This window comes from Onychostoma macrolepis, chromosome 05 (assembly GCF_012432095.1).
Source record: "Onychostoma macrolepis isolate SWU-2019 chromosome 05, ASM1243209v1, whole genome shotgun sequence".
NCBI lineage: Eukaryota > Metazoa > Chordata > Actinopteri > Cypriniformes > Cyprinidae > Onychostoma > Onychostoma macrolepis.
In genome coordinates this window covers 41,908,006-41,928,652 of record NC_081159.1, presented here as the reverse complement: position 1 = coordinate 41,928,652, position 20,647 = coordinate 41,908,006, and the positions used below count along the sequence as shown (strand labels likewise).

At 37.4% G+C, this 20,647-nt stretch overlaps 2 protein-coding genes across 4 annotated transcripts in view; one reads left to right on the top strand and one right to left on the bottom strand.

Moving 5' to 3' along the window:
- Positions 1-20,647, bottom strand: part of LOC131540638 (ras-specific guanine nucleotide-releasing factor RalGPS1) — a 143,026-nt gene that overhangs the window by 55,924 nt on the left and 66,455 nt on the right. The window lies entirely within an intron of this gene.
- Positions 646-19,541, top strand: angptl2a (angiopoietin-like 2a). The gene is made up of 5 exons (XM_058775706.1): positions 646-1,824; positions 6,286-7,303; positions 12,918-13,111; positions 17,403-17,673; positions 18,257-19,541. Exons 2-5 carry the CDS (start codon positions 6,310-6,312, stop codon positions 18,454-18,456), a joined length of 1,659 nt encoding a protein of 552 aa, XP_058631689.1. The 5' UTR covers positions 646-1,824; positions 6,286-6,309; the 3' UTR covers positions 18,457-19,541.

Below are 20,647 nucleotides of genomic sequence, written 5' to 3'. Positions count from 1 at the left end.
CTTTGCGAATGGCTTGGTTTCAGTTTTAACCTAATCAAGATCTTCTAAGCATTGAGCTACTACATTTCTCTAATATTTTGAATGAATAACACAGCAGCAGCGTGTCTCGTGGGCTAGACTAACAAAACATTAAAACGTAACAATGTCACTTACATCATCACTACATCTCGCGCGCCACCAATGACGCTCCCTGACACACACCTAACATTCGACATTCGATTTTTTTTTTATAAAAAATGTTTTATAAATGTGTCTAATATTTTTATTTTTTATTTTTTTAATATTCACAATCTCATCACAGGCAGGCAGAGCACTCATGTTCGTGTTTGTGTGTGCTGTCTGCGTCACTTATAGCACGTGGCTCTATCGAACATTTTTTCTATCGTTATCGATGAAGGAGTACCATCGATAAATATCAATACCGTTTTATCGCCTAGGCCTAGTTACAAGAAAAATTAATAGCCACTTTTTCAGGCTTTTCAGACATGATGGTCAAGGTCACAGCGATGACTAATTTAATTGCTAAAAAGATGAATAATTTCATGTTTAAAGTCATTTCAAGTTCATTCAGTTTTAGATGTGCCAGAAAGTAATAAAATCCAAGTTGTTGAGTTGTAATAAACCAGTTTTTAATTATTAATTTCCATCAATTTGACCCATTCAAGTAAATAAATAGGAGGTTCTCATTACATAACAGCAATTCACAGTAACATGGAGGCACTGCATCGGTCTCATGCGACTTTTCACAATATGCTTTGAGAGTTCGGTGAGAACACAATGAGCTCAAAAGAGCCAAAACATTATCCACAGCTGTCACTTTAGAAATATCTGCACTTTATACACATTTCATAATATTTGTTTTGTTTTATTTTTGAACAGTCTCAACCAAGTATGAGCAAGTACGAACAATACGCCTTAACAGACACCATTAAAAATATGATTTATGTTTTAAAGGTGCCTCTTTACAGACTCGAGGGTGGAATCATGTTTGAATAAACAAAAAACCAAAAATAAAAGTTCCAAAAGGCCCCCCCCCCCCATCAAAGCCACAGAAGAGCCATTTTTGGTTTCCCAAAGAACCTATCAGTGAACAGTTCTTAAAAGAACCATTTTTTCCTAGTGTAAGAACATTTTTACAATCTAAAGAATCTTTTGTCCACTGGAAAAGTTCCATGGATGTTAAAGGTCCTTTACGGAACCATCAATGCCAATCAACTGATTTTTAAGAGTGTATCAATAGTGATGACCATTATTTCTGTGCCAGGGGGAGGGGAAAGGGGCGGAGCCAAACAAGAACAACACCATTACCACAAACTAGAGAGAGAGAGAGAGAGAGAGAGAGAGAGAGAGAGAGAGAGAGAGAGAGAGAGAGAGAGAGAGAGAGAGAGAGAGAGAGAGAGACAGCAGAGTGTTCCCTGTGTTCAGTGGTGATGAGTGGAAGTTAAGGACGTCTCTCTCTCTCTAAATCAATGTGTCACTCAAAGTGAACATTTAACAGCAAGCAGCCACGGGATCATTTGGACAGAGACTCCAGCAGGACATGCAGACACATGCTGGGACACACCGAGTGAACTTAAACCACACTTAAAGAACAATTTACACCAGGACACAAAATGAGACTGTCACCCATCATCCTATGACAGGAGAGACGCCGGGGGGACGGACAACAAGAGAGAGGGACAGAATAAGGACAGAAAGGACAGTAGTGGATCTGTGATGACTTTCACTTCAGGGACGACAACATCCAACCTGCCTGGAGAGAGATTAAAAGGATAAAGCAAAGAGAAAGAGAGAAAGAGCCAGGAACATCAGCGCACTATCCTGGTAGGAGCTGTTTGTTTGATTACAAATGTGAAGTCATCAAATAAATCATGTTCTCTGGCTTTCACCTTTATACTGTGATTCAACTTACAGAAACACTCTACAAATGAATAGACTGCCACACAAATCATGCAATGAAAAGATTTCAAAACATATTCTATATTTCCAGAATAACTTTGTAGAAATGAGCATGACTTTGCGTGAAATTGTATTAATTTCCATTTCTTTGCCACACCTGGACTTTTTTTTTTAAATGCCTGATTCCAGGTTTTCCATAATTAGGAAAACCCTGGCATTTAAAGAGCAATTACATTTATTCATTTAGCAGACGCTCAAATTGCATTTTGATTAAACATTTTTAATCACTAGAAATAACTAAGACAAAATTAGATTCACTAGATAGACTTTTTTAGGGTTTTAGAAAAACTGTACACCAAGTCATGGGTTCAATTCCCAGGGAATGCATGAAGTGATGAAATGTATACCTTGAATGCAATTAAGTTGCTTTGGATAAAAGCATTTTCCAAATGCATAAACATTAAATGTAAATAAATGCAGAAAAATGCACAAAACTCTCATCAAAACATGTTGTACCTGGTACAAATAAAAGCGCAAGTGAGAAATGTTCAGCATGCTGATGTTGTAATGGTAGTAATGATCCTCTAGCATGCAGATGCAATCACACTTTCCACAGAAACAATTACTGCCTGAACTTCCCATCATGCATTCAAGTACTGGAGGACTTGAGGTCAGGACGGTACATTTAGTTTCAACAAAAGCTTATGACATTCACTTATGTTAATCACCCATAAAATCAGTCCAAAATAATTTTAGCACTTGTTGCATCTACAGGGAAAGCTCTTCTCAGAGACCAATGAATGCAAACGAGTCATTACGGATTCAAAAATACATTGTGTTTGGTACACGTGTAATTCACTCTTTAAAAAAAAAAAAAAATATATATATATATATATATATATATATCTTTATTGGCAGTGACCGTCCCATGAAGAACCTTTAATCTCCATAGAACATTTCTATTCAATAAAAGGTTCATTATAATGGAAAAAAAGATTCTATGGCATCACTGTAAAACCCCCCTTTTGAAATCTTTGTTTTTAAGAGTGTTGTAGAGCATCAAACTGAAATGAAAACAGGAGTAATTCCTAACCAATTTATCACACATCATTACAGGAATCCTTTGAGCTGGACCTGTCCCCAAAAGACACACTTTCGGTCTGAAAAGACTATATTTGCATTTCCTAAGCGAATACCAGCACTCGCAGGACAGAAAAAGAAAGTTACAGTTAATGCATACTGAAAACGATCCAAAAAAGCCGGAGAGAAGCGGAGACCCCGATGACATCAGCGGCTCAAGCAGGCAGTCCACTATGACATCATCACAGCCGGGTTCAAATTCTAATCAGATTTTAAATCCGTGAAATCCAAGTCAGATTTTGAATTCTGAACAATGACGTAATGCTGCATTCACATGCATGACACTATGGAAGTGATTCTGGCAGCCCTCGATACAGCAAAACAGATCCATGTGCTGCTTTATTGGTGATCACACCAAAACACCGTCTATATCGCTAAACTGAAGAAGAAAAGAGCACAAAAGTGCACAAAATATGCATTAGTGTAAAAGTCTAAAATGTGCATTAGTAAGTTGACGTTGTGGTCACTTTGAGGCAATGTTTTTTTCCTAGTTTGAATCATAAATATGGTCATTTTTACATGACGCAAAGGGTTACACAATGCATAAATAGAGATTTTTAAACTTTAATGTGTTAAAAAAACTGAACACAGTGAAGAACGGCAATACAGGGCTGGAAAAACAGTGAACATGTTTCCTAAATCAATTCCAAGACAAATGCACAACAAAAACCTCTCTAATAAAAGTTTAACACAGTTATGTAATTTTTTAAGAATATATGATTCATCAAGAATGTTTGTGGCATGAGGTTTACGGATCCTTGCTGAAGGTCTTGTGCAATCGTGTTTATGTTCTGCTTGATTGGAATACATTTTCCTTTGATGACTCAAGGCTATGACTGGTTGTTTGTGCATCCAGTCCAAACCACAAGACACATGATTCAGACATTAAAAATAAGTTAATTAAAAAAATAAAATAAATAAATAAATAAAAACTGGCATTAAATAAAGTAGCAAAAAGTGTTAACCTATACTGTCTCAACTATATCACCTCCCTGCGACAGTACTATTGTTTTAGAGCTCTCTGTCCAATGTTTACTTCGGAAACAATCCCTGAAACGAGTGGGAAGGAGCTCTTCCTTGCTAATGAACACAATGAGAAACATGGAGTGCTGAGTCTGTTGCTATGGGAGACGGTCTGTACACACAACACACCACACCAGGCACTGCGTGTGATCGATTTTCCCATCCGTGAATTAGTGCATTCCTGTGCTGGGGTGTAAATCTATGACTCAGTCACTCAATGACTCGAAAGATTAGAAAAACTAAATCTGACCTAAAACATCCATAAACATGCACCTATGTAGCACAATCTGTTTGCATGTGCATATTATATATATTTGTAAAGGCTTCTTAGGATTTGATCTGAGCTTCTCTTGTAAGGTACCTGTGGCTGAACTGCATTTTCAGATAAGACAATGACATTTGGTCTCCAGCGCCACAATAAATGAAAGTGTCCACAGCCAGTGTAATCTTACTCACACACAAATGACTCTTGTTAAAAGATTCTTTTAATGAATCAAATATGTAAAAAGACTCATTTTGAATCAGGCTAAATGAACCAAACTTACATGAACTTTATCATTACTGTCAGTAATGCCGGTCACAATATTAATACACACAATAATGTATATGTAAAAAATAGGATTATATTTTATGTTTTTTATTAAAAATTAAGATATTTTTATTAATATAAATTATTTAAGATTATTTAATTAGATTAGTTAATTATCCTTATATACAACTTTTCATATGAACAGCTTGTGAGTACTGCACTGATTTAAGTTTCAAGAATCTTAAGTACATTGCATTTTCATTTTGTGACATTATTGACAGTAACGATAAAGTTCAGAAATGACAGAAGTAGTTAGTAAAATGTACAGCAGATTTGGTAACTGCATTCACAGATTCTGTTAGCAAAAGTTTCATCAAACCGATTTAAACCAGTAACTCTTGAGCTTTTGGGTCTTTTTGAACAATTCATTAAAAGAATTGGTTCATATGAGCCATTTGTCTGTGAATCAGAGTACACTGAGCATACAAACACAACTAAAATATGAGTTGTTTTGGTGCTGCAGATTCAGTAGTTCACAACCGTGCAGGAATCACAGGGCCACATCATCCACCATGCGTATTTCTCCCTTCTCATCAACAACACAATAAGCAGACATAAACAAGAACACCCAGAAACATTTACAAATATAGCAAAACAACTGTAGTGCCTAGTGGTTTAAGATCTAGACAGGTATTGGAAGGGATTTAGCATCAAATCCTGCAAGGCACAGGCCAAAAGCTATTAGAATTGGGTAATTCTAATTGTGCAGAGTAATGCACCTTGGATAAAAGCGTCTGCTAAACCAGGGCAAAACAGATTGGCTCTTTGGAAAATCACTAAAGACCTTCAGAGGTTAACACGTTAATACGTGTTTCATTAGCTAATGGCTTTCACATCAATTTACATTTAATTCAATAAATGGACTAACAAAAGGAACTCTTAGAGTCATTCAAACAGGTTGCAAACTTACATTCCATCAGTGCTGCTTTTTAATTAAGTCATTCTATAGTATGAACACATGCGTCAGACATGCATCGCTGCCTGTTGCATTGCCTCTGGATCAGGGAACTGCTTTAAGATTGCATGGGAAGCCCAGTTGACCCTAACATTGCATCAAATGCATAAAATAAAATGTCATTTTTTACACTACAGTTTGAAAATTTGGGGTCAGTAAGATTTTTTTTTAATTCTTTTATTAATGCAAAGATACATTAAAATGATCAAAAATGATCAAAAATGGCAATTAAGACATTTAAAATGTTGCAAAACATTTATATTTCCAATAAATACTGTATTTTGTATTTATTAATTGGTATCCCGTTAAAAGTCATATCAATTTGTAATATTTCTATAACATTTTTTATGCTCACCAAAAATGCATTTATTTGATCTAAAATACAGTAAAAAAGTGAAATATTATGATTTAAAATAACTTCTTTCTATTTGAATATATTTTAAAATGCAATTTATTCCTGTGATCAAAGCTGAATTTTGAGCATCCTTACTCCAGTCTTCAGTGTCACCTGATCTTCCAAAAATCGTTCTAATATGCTGATTTGCAGCTCGAGAAACATTTCTTATCATAAATGTTCAAAGCAGTTGTGCTTCTTCATATTTTTGTTGGAAACCGATACATTTTTCCCTAAATAAATATTCCTACTGAGTACAAAACCTCTTGTCTGTTCATGTTCCAGCACAAAGACACATCTCAGAGAGCCATGGCCGTCCTCACTTTGAAGCGCTTTCTTCTGGCCCTGCTGACCATCACCCTGTCCAGACTGGACTCTGCTTCGCCTGGGTTCGCAGAGGAGTTTGAAAGCCGAGATGACGTTCTCGAAAGAGAGTTTATGTACGCAAGTCGTCCCAAGCGCTCCCCCGACCCTCCCAGCACCTCAGACCCTGACAAATGCTCCTATACCTTCATCGTGCCCCAGCGCAAGACCACGGGCGCCATCTGCGTGAACTCTAAAGAGCCGGAAGCCCTGCTGGAGAACCGCGTGAACAAGCAGGAGCTGGAGCTGCTGAACGGAGAGCTGCACAAGCAGCGGCGGCAGATCGAGACGCTGCAGCAGCTGGTGGAGGTGGATGGCGGCGTGGTCAACGAGGTCAAGCTGCTTCGCAAGGAGTCGCGCAACATGAACGCCCGGGTCACGCAGCTCTACATGCAGCTGCTGCACGAGATCATCCGCAAGAGAGACAATGCGCTGGAGGTTTCTCAGTTGGAGAACCGCGTGCTGAATCACACATCAGAGATGCAGCAGTTAACCGCACGCTATCGGGATCTGGAGCACAAATATCAGCACCTCGCATCGCTTACCAGCAATCAAAGCGCCCTTATAGTGCAGCTAGAAGAGCAATGCAGGAGAGGAGGCTTTGTTGGTATTGGTGGAGGTGGTGCTGGTGCTGGTGTTGGTCTTGGTCTTGGTCTTGGTGCTGGAGGTGGAGGTGGAGGTGCAGGCGGTGTTGGTGTTGTTCGACAAACGCGACCTTACCAGCCGCCTGCAATCCTCCCACAGCCACCACAACATCGCCAACCACCTCCGCCTCCGGTCCACCACTCCCCCGCCAGGCCTTTCCACCCGCCGACCTACACCCGCCACAACAGCCAGATCACCAATGAAATCCAGAGCGACCAAAACGTCAAAGCAATGCCACCGACTTTACCGACGGTGGCCCCTGAAACACACAGCTTCTCAACAGATAAACCCTCAGGTGAGTCTCTTCAACACCACTACTGCAATTGTTTACTCACGCTCATGTTGTTCAAAACCCATACGACTTTGGATAGTCTTCAAACATCAGAGATATTAAGATATTTTTAACCATTGTGCATCAATTTGAAAAAAGTCCTTAGAGGACAAAAATGTCCATGTTATAAAACGATTTCATTCCCCCACTTTCACAAGCATATTTTTACCAACATCAATCCTGAACATAACTACCAAAACTTCATTCAATTTCAGAGTTTTAACACTCTAAATGCCAGTTTATTTATATGATATAATGATTATAGTCATGGATATGCCAATGATTAAAAAATAACATATAATTAATAACAAATAATAATAATTATTTGATGCATTATTTTCTGTGCAATGTCAGATTGTTTTCAAATATATATTAAGGTCCTTAAGGGTGAAATATTAAAAATGCAGTAAAAATACACAATTTGCTATTTTGCATTAGCACAGTCACAATGATGAAAAAAGTCCCTAAGGATGCACAAGGGTTAATGAAACCTAATAGCTTTTCTTTCTCTCAATTGAAAACCCAGATTACCAAAACTTGATCCAAAAATGGTCATAAAGGCACCATAAAACAAATAAGAGTGGTGTAATCCAAGACTTGTGAAGAGATACGATCGCTTCATATGATGAACAGATTTACTTTAAGCTTTTATATAAACACATATGCAGAGCACATCACATACGGTAAACATGGAAACTTAAGCACGCATTCCCAAATAAGATTAAATTAAAAATTGTTCCGTGATCTCTGTGTTTTGAAGATTAACCAAAGTCTTATGGGTTAGGAATGACATGAGGGTGAGTAAATGATGAAAATGTTCATTTTTCAGTGAACTATCCTTTTAATACCATGCACTAAACCAAACCCATATGACTTTCTTTCTTATATTATTATAAAGTTTTTTTTGTTTTGTTTTTTTTTGTCCATAAAATGCAAGTCAATGAGGTTGAATGTTGTTGGCTTTCATTATACGGACAAAAACAATTTTTCAAAATATCTTTGAAATGGTTGAAATGACATGAGGGCGCATAAATGATGACAGAATATTCATTTTTGGATGAACCATCTCTCTAAAGCAGTGTAATCACTGATTGGTATGAAGATACACATTGATTTTCACCAGTTGTACTGACAAAAACACCACCAAAAAGTGGTATTGTTTGATAATGTACAGCACCCTCCAAAAGTTTACAAAAAAAAGTGGTATTTTTAACAATATTAGCATAAATCCTCAATTTTGTGACGACTTTGCATTGATAAGTTACAACACAAACTATAAAAACAAACATTTTTAAAAAACTGAAAAAGTCTAAGCTGGTTTGCTGGTCTTAACTGGTCTCCTAGAAGGCTGTCCAAAACTCCACCTGGTCCATTTCCAAACATTGAAAGGATACTGTATGGTAAGCATATAGTTAAGTACTTAAAGAAACATTAAGCACCGCATGCCTAAATTACTGAAAATGTTCAAGAAAACATTTCCTTACAAAACCATGACGCAAGTCTCCACAACGCACGCTTCTGCAAAACATTATGTATACGCAACAGGATCAGGGTGAGTAATGAGAAACATCTAAATATTACACAGCCAGCAACCTTCCTTTTCTTGCAGCGTTTCAGTGGATTTACAAGGTTAATTGTCTTTTGCACACCGAGTATGATAAATAAGTATGGCTACGCCTAAGTGGTTTGGTTACATCAGCACTTCCAAAGAAAACAGCCTAAAAGTTCAGCCACACAAGCAACACGTGGATTTCTCTGTTGCTAATCACTCGGAGCTTGGCCTCCGTCCCATTACAACACAATAATTTGGCAACACATCTTCTGAACTAAGAGTGCACATTAATCTTGGGAGGAAAACCCTCAAAGACATGAAGCACTTTAAAGTCCTTAAATGGGGGATTCCAGACACCATTCAGCAGAGAAATCTGTGGTTTGACGGAAGGGGTCTGTTTAAGTGTTGTTTACTATTCTGCTATATGGCAATTTCTTTGTGGTAACTGAGGATTGTTGGCTTCAAATGTGGCTGTAGATGAAATGCAGTGTAGGAACGTAAATGACAGGATGATGGTACATGGTTGTGATTATGTTTCAATTCATACTTTCCTGAAATCTCCCTCATAATATCACCAAAACACACATGCATGGTATATTATGGAAGCATGTTTCCAACATGGGATACAAACAAGGTGATTGTGATCGTCTCAGAATTGCGAGATACAAACCTAGAACTGTGAGACATAAACTTGCAATTCTGAGAAGTTGGAATTGTGAGATATAAACTTTGCAGTAATGAAAAAGTTACAATTACCTTTCTCTTTTTTTTTAAATTCCATGGCGAAAAACAAACAAACAAACAAACAAAAACAATTGTGAGACTTCTCAGAATTCAGAGAAAAAAAAAATTAAAAGAAAAACTTTTATATTTTATCCCATGGCAGAAGTAAGCTTCTATACTATATCCACTGCGGTCCTCTGTAAATCCATCTTGTCGCTCTGCTGTCTTTATAACATGCCATTAAATCACGCCTCTGGAAGTTATTAGCAAGAATTTTGCCCACAACAAAAACTTGCAGCTTGCTAATATGCTTTGTTTTAACAAATTCACGCTCGCTTAACAACATGCAATGTGTCAGCTGAGGGCACAGTACTAATAAATATCCTACACTGCACCAGTAAGACAACTCACTACTTGCTACTTCATCATGTGCACAGCACATTTAGTCTTAGTTTCCACATGCAACAGAGGAGTCGGCAGTGTCTTATGCCATTTACACATGCAAACATAAATTTCATATAATGATATGCAAAATATACATTACAAATTGCCTTTGGATAAAAGCAGCAGCTAAATGCATAAATGTAAAACATTTGTCATTTATCAGATGCTTTTATCCAATACAGCACATGAAAATATTTGAGGATGAAAAAAAAATCATTTTGGTGGATCAAAACTGGTCTGAAGCTCAACTTTGGTGCATAATATATAAAAAAGAAATTATACCTTAAAAGCTTGTTTTATTACAATATTTTTTTTTTGGAGGGGGGGACTATTCTGAGAGATTATATGTCCTGTTTATGCAACGCATTTAACGTGAACACCAGTGAAAATCAGGTTTTGCATGACAACTTGCTGATGAACAATTGTCTAAAAACTTACACAGAATACAGAAGGTGCTTTCAGAAAGAGATGACTGATTTCAGAGCAGACTGCGAGTAGCTCTTACTCATAAGATGAGAAGGCTCTTGCTCATTAATAGTCTGGAAAATGATCTGGTCACAAGTAGATTGATTCCAGTTGCACCTTTTGGAGATCCTAATGCTTGATTGAGCAGCAGACAGCAAGAAAACTACTAATCTGGATCGAAATGTCAAAAACAGCAGTCACAGAAAAGGCCGAGACTAATGAGAACAAAAACTGTGACGAATCAAATTCGTCTGAAGAGATTCCATTGTATTTTTCTATTACCTTTTGAGGGAGAATCAACAAGCGTGACAAAAGGTGAAGGATAATTTGAGACAGAACTTCAATCAATGTTCTCTGAAAGTGGCTGACCTATGGATGAACGTCTCCCTATAATCTGGTAACTTTATTTGAGTTTTATTATGAGTAAGATATGGTTCATAATTGGTATGATATCAATTTGACCTGACTCTCTACTGACGACGTGCAATTTGCATGCTCACACTTAAAGAAAAAGTTCACCCAAAAATGGACATTTGCTGAAAATTTACTCAGCCTCATTCCTTCCAAGATGAGATTGTTTCTTCATGGGAACAGATTTGGAGAAATGTAGCATTACATCACTTGTTCACTAATGGATCCTCTGCAGTGAGTGGGTGCCGTCAGAATGAGAGTCCAAACAGCTGATAAAAACATCACAATAATCCACAAGTAATCTTTATTATAGTCCATCAGTTAATGTATTGTGAAGCCAAAAGCTGCATGTTAGTGAGAAACAAACCCATTATTAAGACACTTATAACTTCAAATCGTTGCTTTCAGCTAAAATATGAGTCCTCTATCTATAATACTGCTTTCTGCAGTGAAAAAGTCAACTTGTCTGAATCAGGAGAGAAATATGCACAGATCAAGCACCATTTACAAGCCAAAACAAATATGTGGGTGGATTCTGATGTGAAAGACAACAGGGGATGGACTTTTTCACTGGAGGACGCGTTATTATGGATTATGGACCCATATTTTAACAAGCGACAGGTTAAAGTTAAAATGTCTTAAATGATGAATTTGTTTCTTACTAACAGCTTTTGGCTTCACAATATATTAACTGATGAACTGGAGGGGTGTGGATTACTTGTGGTTTATGATGATGTTTTTATCAGCTGTTTGGACTCTCACTCTGACGGCACCCATTCACTGCAGAGGACGCATTGCTGAGCAAGGGATGTAATGCTACATTTCTCCAAATCTGATGAAGAAACAAACTCATCTACATCTTGGATGGACTTTTTTTAGCAATCTTTTGGATGAACTATTCCTTTAATCCAGTCCAATAGATTTCTCACAGATGCTTGTTTTTGTATAAACCATCTTGGCGCAATGCAGCTCACTCTCTATCAGATCTCCTGCAATGTATCCATGGCAAACAAAACAAGCCTCTTTTGTGTAAATCTGAATGCAATTGGTGTCTGTTTCTAAGAGGTACCAAATGCTGCGATCTTACTTCAACAGCTGCCCTCATCCATGCATCTTCCACCAAATTCATTAGCTTTCAAATGGAAACATCCTTTAACATTCACAAAAAAATAACACACACACACACACACACACACAAAAACAGCCTTTAACATTCTGACCTTTGGCAGAAAGACTCCAAAGAGGCCAGACAATATGGAAACAATAACTTGAAGGATCCCATCTGAGAACATAGGTGTGATTTGGCTCTTAGACTGAAGCTTGTTTGCAAACTCATTAGTCTCCTTTACAGGGATGCTGGAGGCAGGATGGGTTCAGTTAGTAGCAGACCCAGCGTGTTCATTTTCTAGATGATTTTCCATCTCTTAGGGCAGTTTGTACTTTGCCCAAAAAGGTGTGGAGAACAAGCAGTCATAATGAAATCAGCATTGCCTCAAATGTGCTGCTGGAAACTTCTGAGTCCAGATGAGAAAACAGCATCTCAGCTACAATGGTTGCATAAGTGCATGGCATAACTGTATGAGGTCAGTGAGGACAAAAATTGCATGACAAACTTATTTTACAGGCTCATGCCTTCAATAGGTTTAGTAAATTTGACATTTTTACACCTAAGAAACACTACAATCACAACACAGTTGGGACGCATCAAACTCAACAGACAGAAACTGACAAAAGAAAACAAGCTCTTGGATGTCCTGGCCAGGCATTGCTCCTCAATAAGTGACACTCTTTCGCAATTGTGTTCTCTTAGAAAAGCAAACCTAATCAGCTATCCACAGAAACAGCTGGATCCATGGCTAGCGATGGCCATATATAATCTAAAGCAGCTATAAACCACATCTGATTTGATTTTGACATTAAATTCAGAGATGCTGTAGAGAAAACCATGACTTAAATATCGCATGCGTTTGCTTTCCAAAACAGGGCCGTTCAAAGACTGTTTGCAGGCTCTAGAGGAAGGCCACGCCAACAGCGGCATGTATCTGGTGAAGCCGGAAAACACCAACAAACTGATGCAGGTCTGGTGTGACCAGAGACACGACCCCGGCGGCTGGACCGTCATACAGCGACGCATGGACGGATCGGTCAACTTCTTCCGAAACTGGGAGACGTATAAGGTCAGAAAGAAGTTTATGTTCAGATTTTGGGGTGAAATAACATATAGTGTAACCTTAACAATGTGTAAAGTTGCATAACATGTTTTTAAACAAATATTCTGGGTTCAGTACAAATTAATCTCCAAGTCAAGTCACATTTATTTATGATACAGATTGTTTCAAAGCAGTTTCACACGATTAAACTGGAAAATAACAGTGTTAATGTTGCAAAGTTCTTCAATTATGAACGAACTTCAGCTGTAAAGCAGCACTAAAAACAATAGGTGCAATCATTCAGCTCAATTTATAGTTCAATATTGACTCTAAGTTAAGTGCAAAGCTTGCAAAAGTTCTTTAGTTCTTATGAAGCAAATTTACTGTAGTTCAACTCTAAAGAAGCTCTACAGAACATGACAGTATCATAATTCAGCTCAATTCAGTTCAGTGTTGATTCAATTCTAACGTTTTGTTGATTGATTTCCATACAAAATGTAAAAATATCCCTTTAGTATTAACGACAACCAAACGATGAAAAAATAAAAATAAAAAAAGGTATAGAAACAATTTTCACTCAACAATTTTGAAGCTGACAAACTGAAATAGTGTTTTTTGTAAAAAATACTGTAATAATCTTTTTTACAACTTCAAAATAACATTTTTACAGTGTAATAAACAGGGGTGTGACAAGATCTCACAATATTAAAACTTGACAATATTTCTTGAATATTGAAAATGTGATTTTATAAAATAGTTCAATAAACAAGTTACTATATTGTGTTCAATTTTAGTCTCGATATGACCTCAATATGATGAAATAGCTCCAAAAAAAGCCACCAGAACTGTTGTGCATCTCCGAGCAATTCACTTTACTAAATGAATCTGCAGATTTGAACGAAGAACTGTAGAACTGAAGTGACAAACATTACAAGATGATTAGTTGAAACATTTCAAAATGCACCTGCATTGTTTTGCAGTTTGTGAGTCTTGTTCTTGTGAACCCAATATTATGTATAGTCTTGTCTCATGAGCTAAATGTATTGTCACAGCCCTAGTGTAAGTCTATAAGGGAACATATCATGTAAATGAAGACGATGTTATCATACTGGGGTCATGCATGCATACGTCATCACTTAGCACTGATAAAATTGAATGCAATGTTCTCAGTCATTGGATAACAGCAGGAACTCCCCTAGAACTTCCCTTAGTCGCAGTTAGTTAAAGTAATGAGACACACATTGTTCTGAAACCCTGGCATGCATGCATTCAGAGACTTCCATGACAAAATGTCTTAACTGGTCAGTCTCACAGCAAACTGCGGCTTTTTGTGATTTTTGAAATCATCCAGAACATCGCTTTCAAACGTCAAAGGAATTTGGTTATGCAAGAGGGGTAAGGTTTTCAAGCAAGGGCCAGGGCTTTTCCACAAAAACACTGTCTGACGGAAACACTGTTGATGTCATGAGTGCCCAGAACTGAAATCAGGACCAGAAGAGCCAATGTGAAGGGAAATGTCCAAATTCCATTTTGAATTCGGAAAAGCACTAAAATGACATAATTTTAAAATGCATTACATATCAATCCCATTAAATAAATAAATTATATACATTTATTTTATAATGCATTACACATAAAAGCTTAAAGTGTTACTAATACTGCTGATCAAAACGTTTCTGAAACTACTAAAGATGCATTCATGAAACTTTTTTTTATTTTTTTTATTCCAATTTTGAGGAATAATTTCTATACAGTTCACAATGAACATCTGTGAAAAGGATAAAATTCCTTTGGCATTAATGATCTCAACACGCCACTTTTGAATTTGAATGCAAAATTGAATGTTGCAAAAAGATTCTTTAAAATTAGTTCATTGTGTTGCATGGAAAAACTAACCGCATGTAGGTTTTAAATGACTTGTGGGTGTGAGGAAATAATGACAGAATTGTATTGTCTGGTTGAACAATTTCTTTAAACAATGAGTAACACAACAGCCATCTGGAGTGAAAGTCTTAGCTGGTGATTTATCACATGCATTAGTGAGTTCTGTTCCTGTTTCCTCACGCTAGGTGTTCAGCTGGCTTGTCTCGGACATAATGTGTCATTTCTGTCCGCCATCAGCTAGTTACATGCAGTATGTTCTCAGGTGTTTTAGATACTGTGGTCAGACCTGCTTCCTCTGAATGAATAACGACTCCTGATGCTGAGACGGCTAAATACAAACATATGTGTGCAATATCGCTGGAGTTCTTTTAAATTTCATTGTCTGGCAGGATTCAAGATCTGACAAAGTGTGTATGAAACAAGAATGAGCATGACCATTTATGAATAAAAACCTATACGCCACAAAAGACTTTGTAAGTGCATTTCACTGATTTTACCAGTAATCTTAAATATAAAATGTACATATACACACACACACACACACACACACACACACACACACATATATATATATATATATATATAAAATGAAAAAACTTCAAATATTTAGAAAAAATATTACATATAAAAACAAAATCATATCAAATATATCATAGCAAATATAACAATTACACACACTCCCATAATTCCCCAAAATAATGTATTTTGAGAGAGTTAGACATCTCTGTATATTAACAGAAAATAGCAGCAAATATTTCAGTGGTGCTTAATGCATCACTTTCTTCAGCTATTATGATTTAACAAAAAAATAAAATATATGATTTTGTGTTGCAAGTAAATACAGTGGGGCAAAAAAGTATTTAGTCAGCCACCAATTGTGCAAGTTCTCCCACTTAAAAAGATGAGAGAGGCCTGTAATTTTCATCATAGGTATACCTCAACTATGAGAGACAAAATGAGAGAAAAAAATCCAGAAAATCACATTGTAGGATTTTTTAAGAATTAATTGGTAAATTCCTCTGTAAAATAAGTATTTGGTCACCCACAAACAAGCAAGATTTCTGGCTCTCACAGACCTGTAACTTCTTTAAGAGGCTCCTCTGTCCTCCACTCGTTACCTGTATTAATGGCATCTGTTTGAACTCGTTATCAGTATAAAAGACACCTGTCCACAACCTCAAACTCCACCATGGCCAAGACCAAAGAGCTGTCAAAGGACACCAGAAACAAAATTGTAGACCTGCACCAGGCTGGGAAGACTGAATCTGCAATAGGTAAGCAGCTTGGTGTGAAGAAATCAACTGTGGGAGCAATTATTAGAAAAGGCTACCATCAGTAACACACTGCGCCGCCAGGGACTCAAATCCTGCAGTGCCAGACATGTCCCCCTGCTTAAGCCAGTACATGTCCGGCCCGTCTGAAGTTTACTAGAGAGCATTTGGATGATCCAGAAGAGGATTGCAAGTTGAATTTTTACTTTTTGGTAAAAACTCAATTTGTCGTGTTTGGAGGAGAAATAATGCTGAGTTGCATCCAAAGAACACCATACCTACTGTGAAGCATGGGGGTGGAAACATCATGCTTTGGGGCTGTTTTTCTGCAAAGGGACCGTTTTTCTGCAAAGGGACCAGGACGACTGATCCGTGTAAATGAAAGAATGAATGGGGCCATGTATCGTGAGATTTTGAGTGAAAACCTCCTTCCATCAGCAAGGGCATTGAAGATGAAACGTGGCTGGGTCTTTCAGCATGACAATGATCCCAAACACACCGCCCGGGCAACGAAGGAGTGGCTTCGTAAGAAGCATTTCAAGGTCCTGGAGTGGCCTAGCCAGTCTCCAGATCTCAACCCCATCGAAAAGTTGAAAGTCCGTGTTGCCCAGCAACAGCCCCAAAACATTACTGCTCTAGAGGAGATCTGCATGGAGGAATGGGCCAAAATACCAGTAGTAGTGTGTGAAAACCTTGTGAAGACGTACAGAAAACGTTTGACCTCTGTCATTGCCAACAAAGGGTATATAACAAAGTATTGAGATGAAATTTTGTTATTGGCCAAATACTTATTTTCCACCATAATTTGCAAATAAATTCTTTAAAAATCCTACAATGTGATTTTCTGGATTTGTTTTTCTCATTTTGTCTCTCATAGTTGAGGTATACCTATGATGAAAATTACAGGCCTCTCTCATCTTTTTAAGTGGGAGAACTTTTTTTGACTAAATACTTTTTTGCCCCACTGTATATCTCATATTTCATAAATATATACAAAAACAAGACAACAGTGATATAGAATTATGATTAAGGAGGTAACATTATATCCTGCAATCTTAGAGCTTTGATAACCAATCACTGCAGTGGACATCATGATTCAGAGGGTTAAAGAATGAGCTGGAACTGTTTGAGTAACAATCTCTTTTTTGTCTTTTCTATCTTAGCAAGGATTTGGGAACATCGATGGTGAATACTGGCTTGGTTTGGAGAACATCTACTGGCTGACCAATCAGGGCAACTATAAGCTGCTGGTGACGCTGGAGGACTGGTCTGGCAAGAAGACGTTTGCAGAATACGCCAGTTTCCGCTTGGAGACGGAGGCGGATTTCTACAGGCTGCGGGTGGGCCGTTATCATGGAAACGCAGGGGATTCGCTCACCTGGCACAACGGGAAACAGTTCACCACCCTGGACAGAGATCACGATGCGTACACAGGTATCAAACCAGCACTACTCTGAATACTGTGGGCGACGCGTCCCAATCACAACCAACTGCTTTACACAGGTTCACTGTCCAATAAGGGCTTTAAAATTTGCAGGTTACTAAAATACGGAAACAAGCTCGCATTATTGAACTTGCGGTTCCATCATCCCAAAATCAAAGGGTTTTTTTGAAAGGGTTTTGGTTAAATAAGGTCTGTGGTTAACACAAGGTATTTTCACGTTTTATTGTACAACATAAAATATATCAGTAACAAGGTTATTATACACTGTATTAAAAATAATAAATGAAAAGTTGTTTCAACTTAAAAAGTGTTTGTGCTACTTTAAAATTTTAAGTATAGTCAACTCATACATCCAAGTTGTCACTTAGTACAACTTAACATTTAAGTTGACTAAACTTAAAATTTTAAGGCAACTATCAGACTCCGACGATGAATGACAAAATAACCTTATACAATTCATACACTACACGGTTGATGCATAAATACATAGTGTACAAGTGCATAGTGTATAGTGTGCCATTTGGAATGCAAATCATTTTCACTTGCTCAAAAACCTCTTTTCGTCTCATACAGGAAACTGTGCCCACTATCAGAAGGGTGGCTGGTGGTACAACGCCTGCGCCCACTCCAACCTGAACGGCGTGTGGTACCGCGGTGGCCATTACCGCAGCCGCTACCAGGATGGAGTTTACTGGGCTGAGTTCCGCGGAGGATCGTATTCCTTGAAGAAGGTCACTATGATGATCCGACCGAATCCAAACACTTTCCATTAGAACGTCACGTGAAGGAAAACGCAAGTCTAATGCGTCATAACTCAACAACAAAACAAACCAAAAAAACGCTGTAAAAAGTGCAATGTTAATGTTTTTTTGTTGTTAATTATTGATTGTTTACTTTGTTACAAATTCATAATATGCAATCATACATATGCAAATCCAGAAATAAGAAAGTGCAATCATTTCATGAAGGAGACAACTCACGTCGTCTTGGGATTCTTCCCAATGGTGTCCAGGCAATGTGGACACTGAAGACCAAGTGAAAATACTAGAAAAACTTCAGTCAGACAAACCTGGCAACTCAGGTTCCACATGATTTGGAAGCTGAACAGCATCGTGTGCATCCTTACAAGAGTGCTTAAAATGGTCTGTATGTTTATGTGACCTGATCTTAACAGGCATCCGGTCAACTTATTCTCACTGCAAGAAGTCTAACCTTGAAGAACTGATATTTTGAGTTTACATTAGTGCTATAAAACATGGCCTGTTATGCACTAATGGAGGCATTTGAACATATAGATTCTTATTTGATCGGTTTCTAGCATTGACTTCCAATACAGGGTACGCTACAATTGTGCCCAGCATTTTTGGACATCTTAAACAGTATTTTTGATGCAAAAATTTAACTTCTGTCATGATTTAGGAGGTAAATATAGCCTAGCCATCGTCTATTTAGTACATTGTGCCTTGAAGTGGACTACATAGGATTTCTCATGCAAAAAATACAAACCTTAAAATGTCTGTTGACATTCAGAGGTACATCTAGCCTAGTCATTGTGTATGCATCTATTTTCTCACTCATTTGTAATTTAAAAGGCATGAATTGGTTCAATGAACACATTTAAACCACAAAAGCAAAGCCTCTGCAAAAATCACAAACGCAAAACATGTCCGTCTTGTATATTATTGTTTTAGTGTAACATTGTGCTCTGCATTCATATGTCCATGGATGATTTCACTCTGGTCCTTTAGACTGAGTGCTGTTTTGAAACCATTTGTATATAGAAACTGTGAGTGAGTGTTTTTGTAATGCAAAGTATGGTTGTGTTGTGTACTTACAGAATTTTCCAATAAATTATGTACAGCTACTATGGAGTAAGCTCTTTTGAGTTCAGCTGCAAAAAACATACACAAGTCTTGCCCTAGAGACTACAATTCATCATAAACACAAAAGACTGAGCTCAAATTTCCAATGTTTTCACTTGTACAAGCAACTCAAGGCTCTAAAGGGCCCTACGGGAGACTCAAGACAGCGCAAGAGAACAGACCCAAACCTTTGCTGCTCAACATCAATCATTATAAATGAAAATGGTGTCATTAACATTAGTTTCCAAATGAGGAAAGCCTTGTAAATGACTGGAAAATACATTAAAGTCAAGTATGAAATGAAATTGGCATTTGCAAGCCATTTTATTTCTGTAATGTAAAGCATTTCCAATTGAAACAGGATATTGTTCAGGCAAAATAGAATGCTGGAATTGATTTTATTAATCAGATATGAACTGAATTGTAAAAAGTACAGGTGATCAGAGGGGAAGTCCTTAGAATAACATGATTGTTGAATCAAGATCAGCAACATATTTTAAAAGAATAGTTCACCCAAAAATGAGCATTTGCTGAAAATTTACTCACCCTCAGGCCTTCCAGAATGTAGATAAGCGTGTTCCTTCATCAGATTTGGAGAAATATAGCATTACACTACTTGTTCACCAATGAATCCTCTGCAGTGAATGGGTGCCGTCAGAATGAGAGTCTAAACAGCTGATAAAAACATAATTCACAAGTAATCCACACCACTCCAGTCCAGTAATGTCTTGAGAAGTGAAAAGTGTTTGTAAAAAAAAACACAAATCCATCAAAAGACATTTTTCACTCCATACCGCTACTTCCTCTATCAATAATATTTTTATTCAGTGAAAACATTGTCTCATCTCAATCAGAAGATAAATATGCACATCACCGTTTAGACAGTACAAAACCGTTCTAAATAAAAACTTGTGGACTCTCATTCTGACGGCACCCATTCACTGCAGAGGATCCATTGGTGAGCAAGTGATGGAATGCTAACTTTGTTCCAATGTAGAAACATACCCATCTACAACTACAAAATTTCAGCACATTTTCATTTTGGGATGAACTTAATAAAGAGGTTTTAAGATAGTACAGAAGTGTGCAACAGATAATGAGA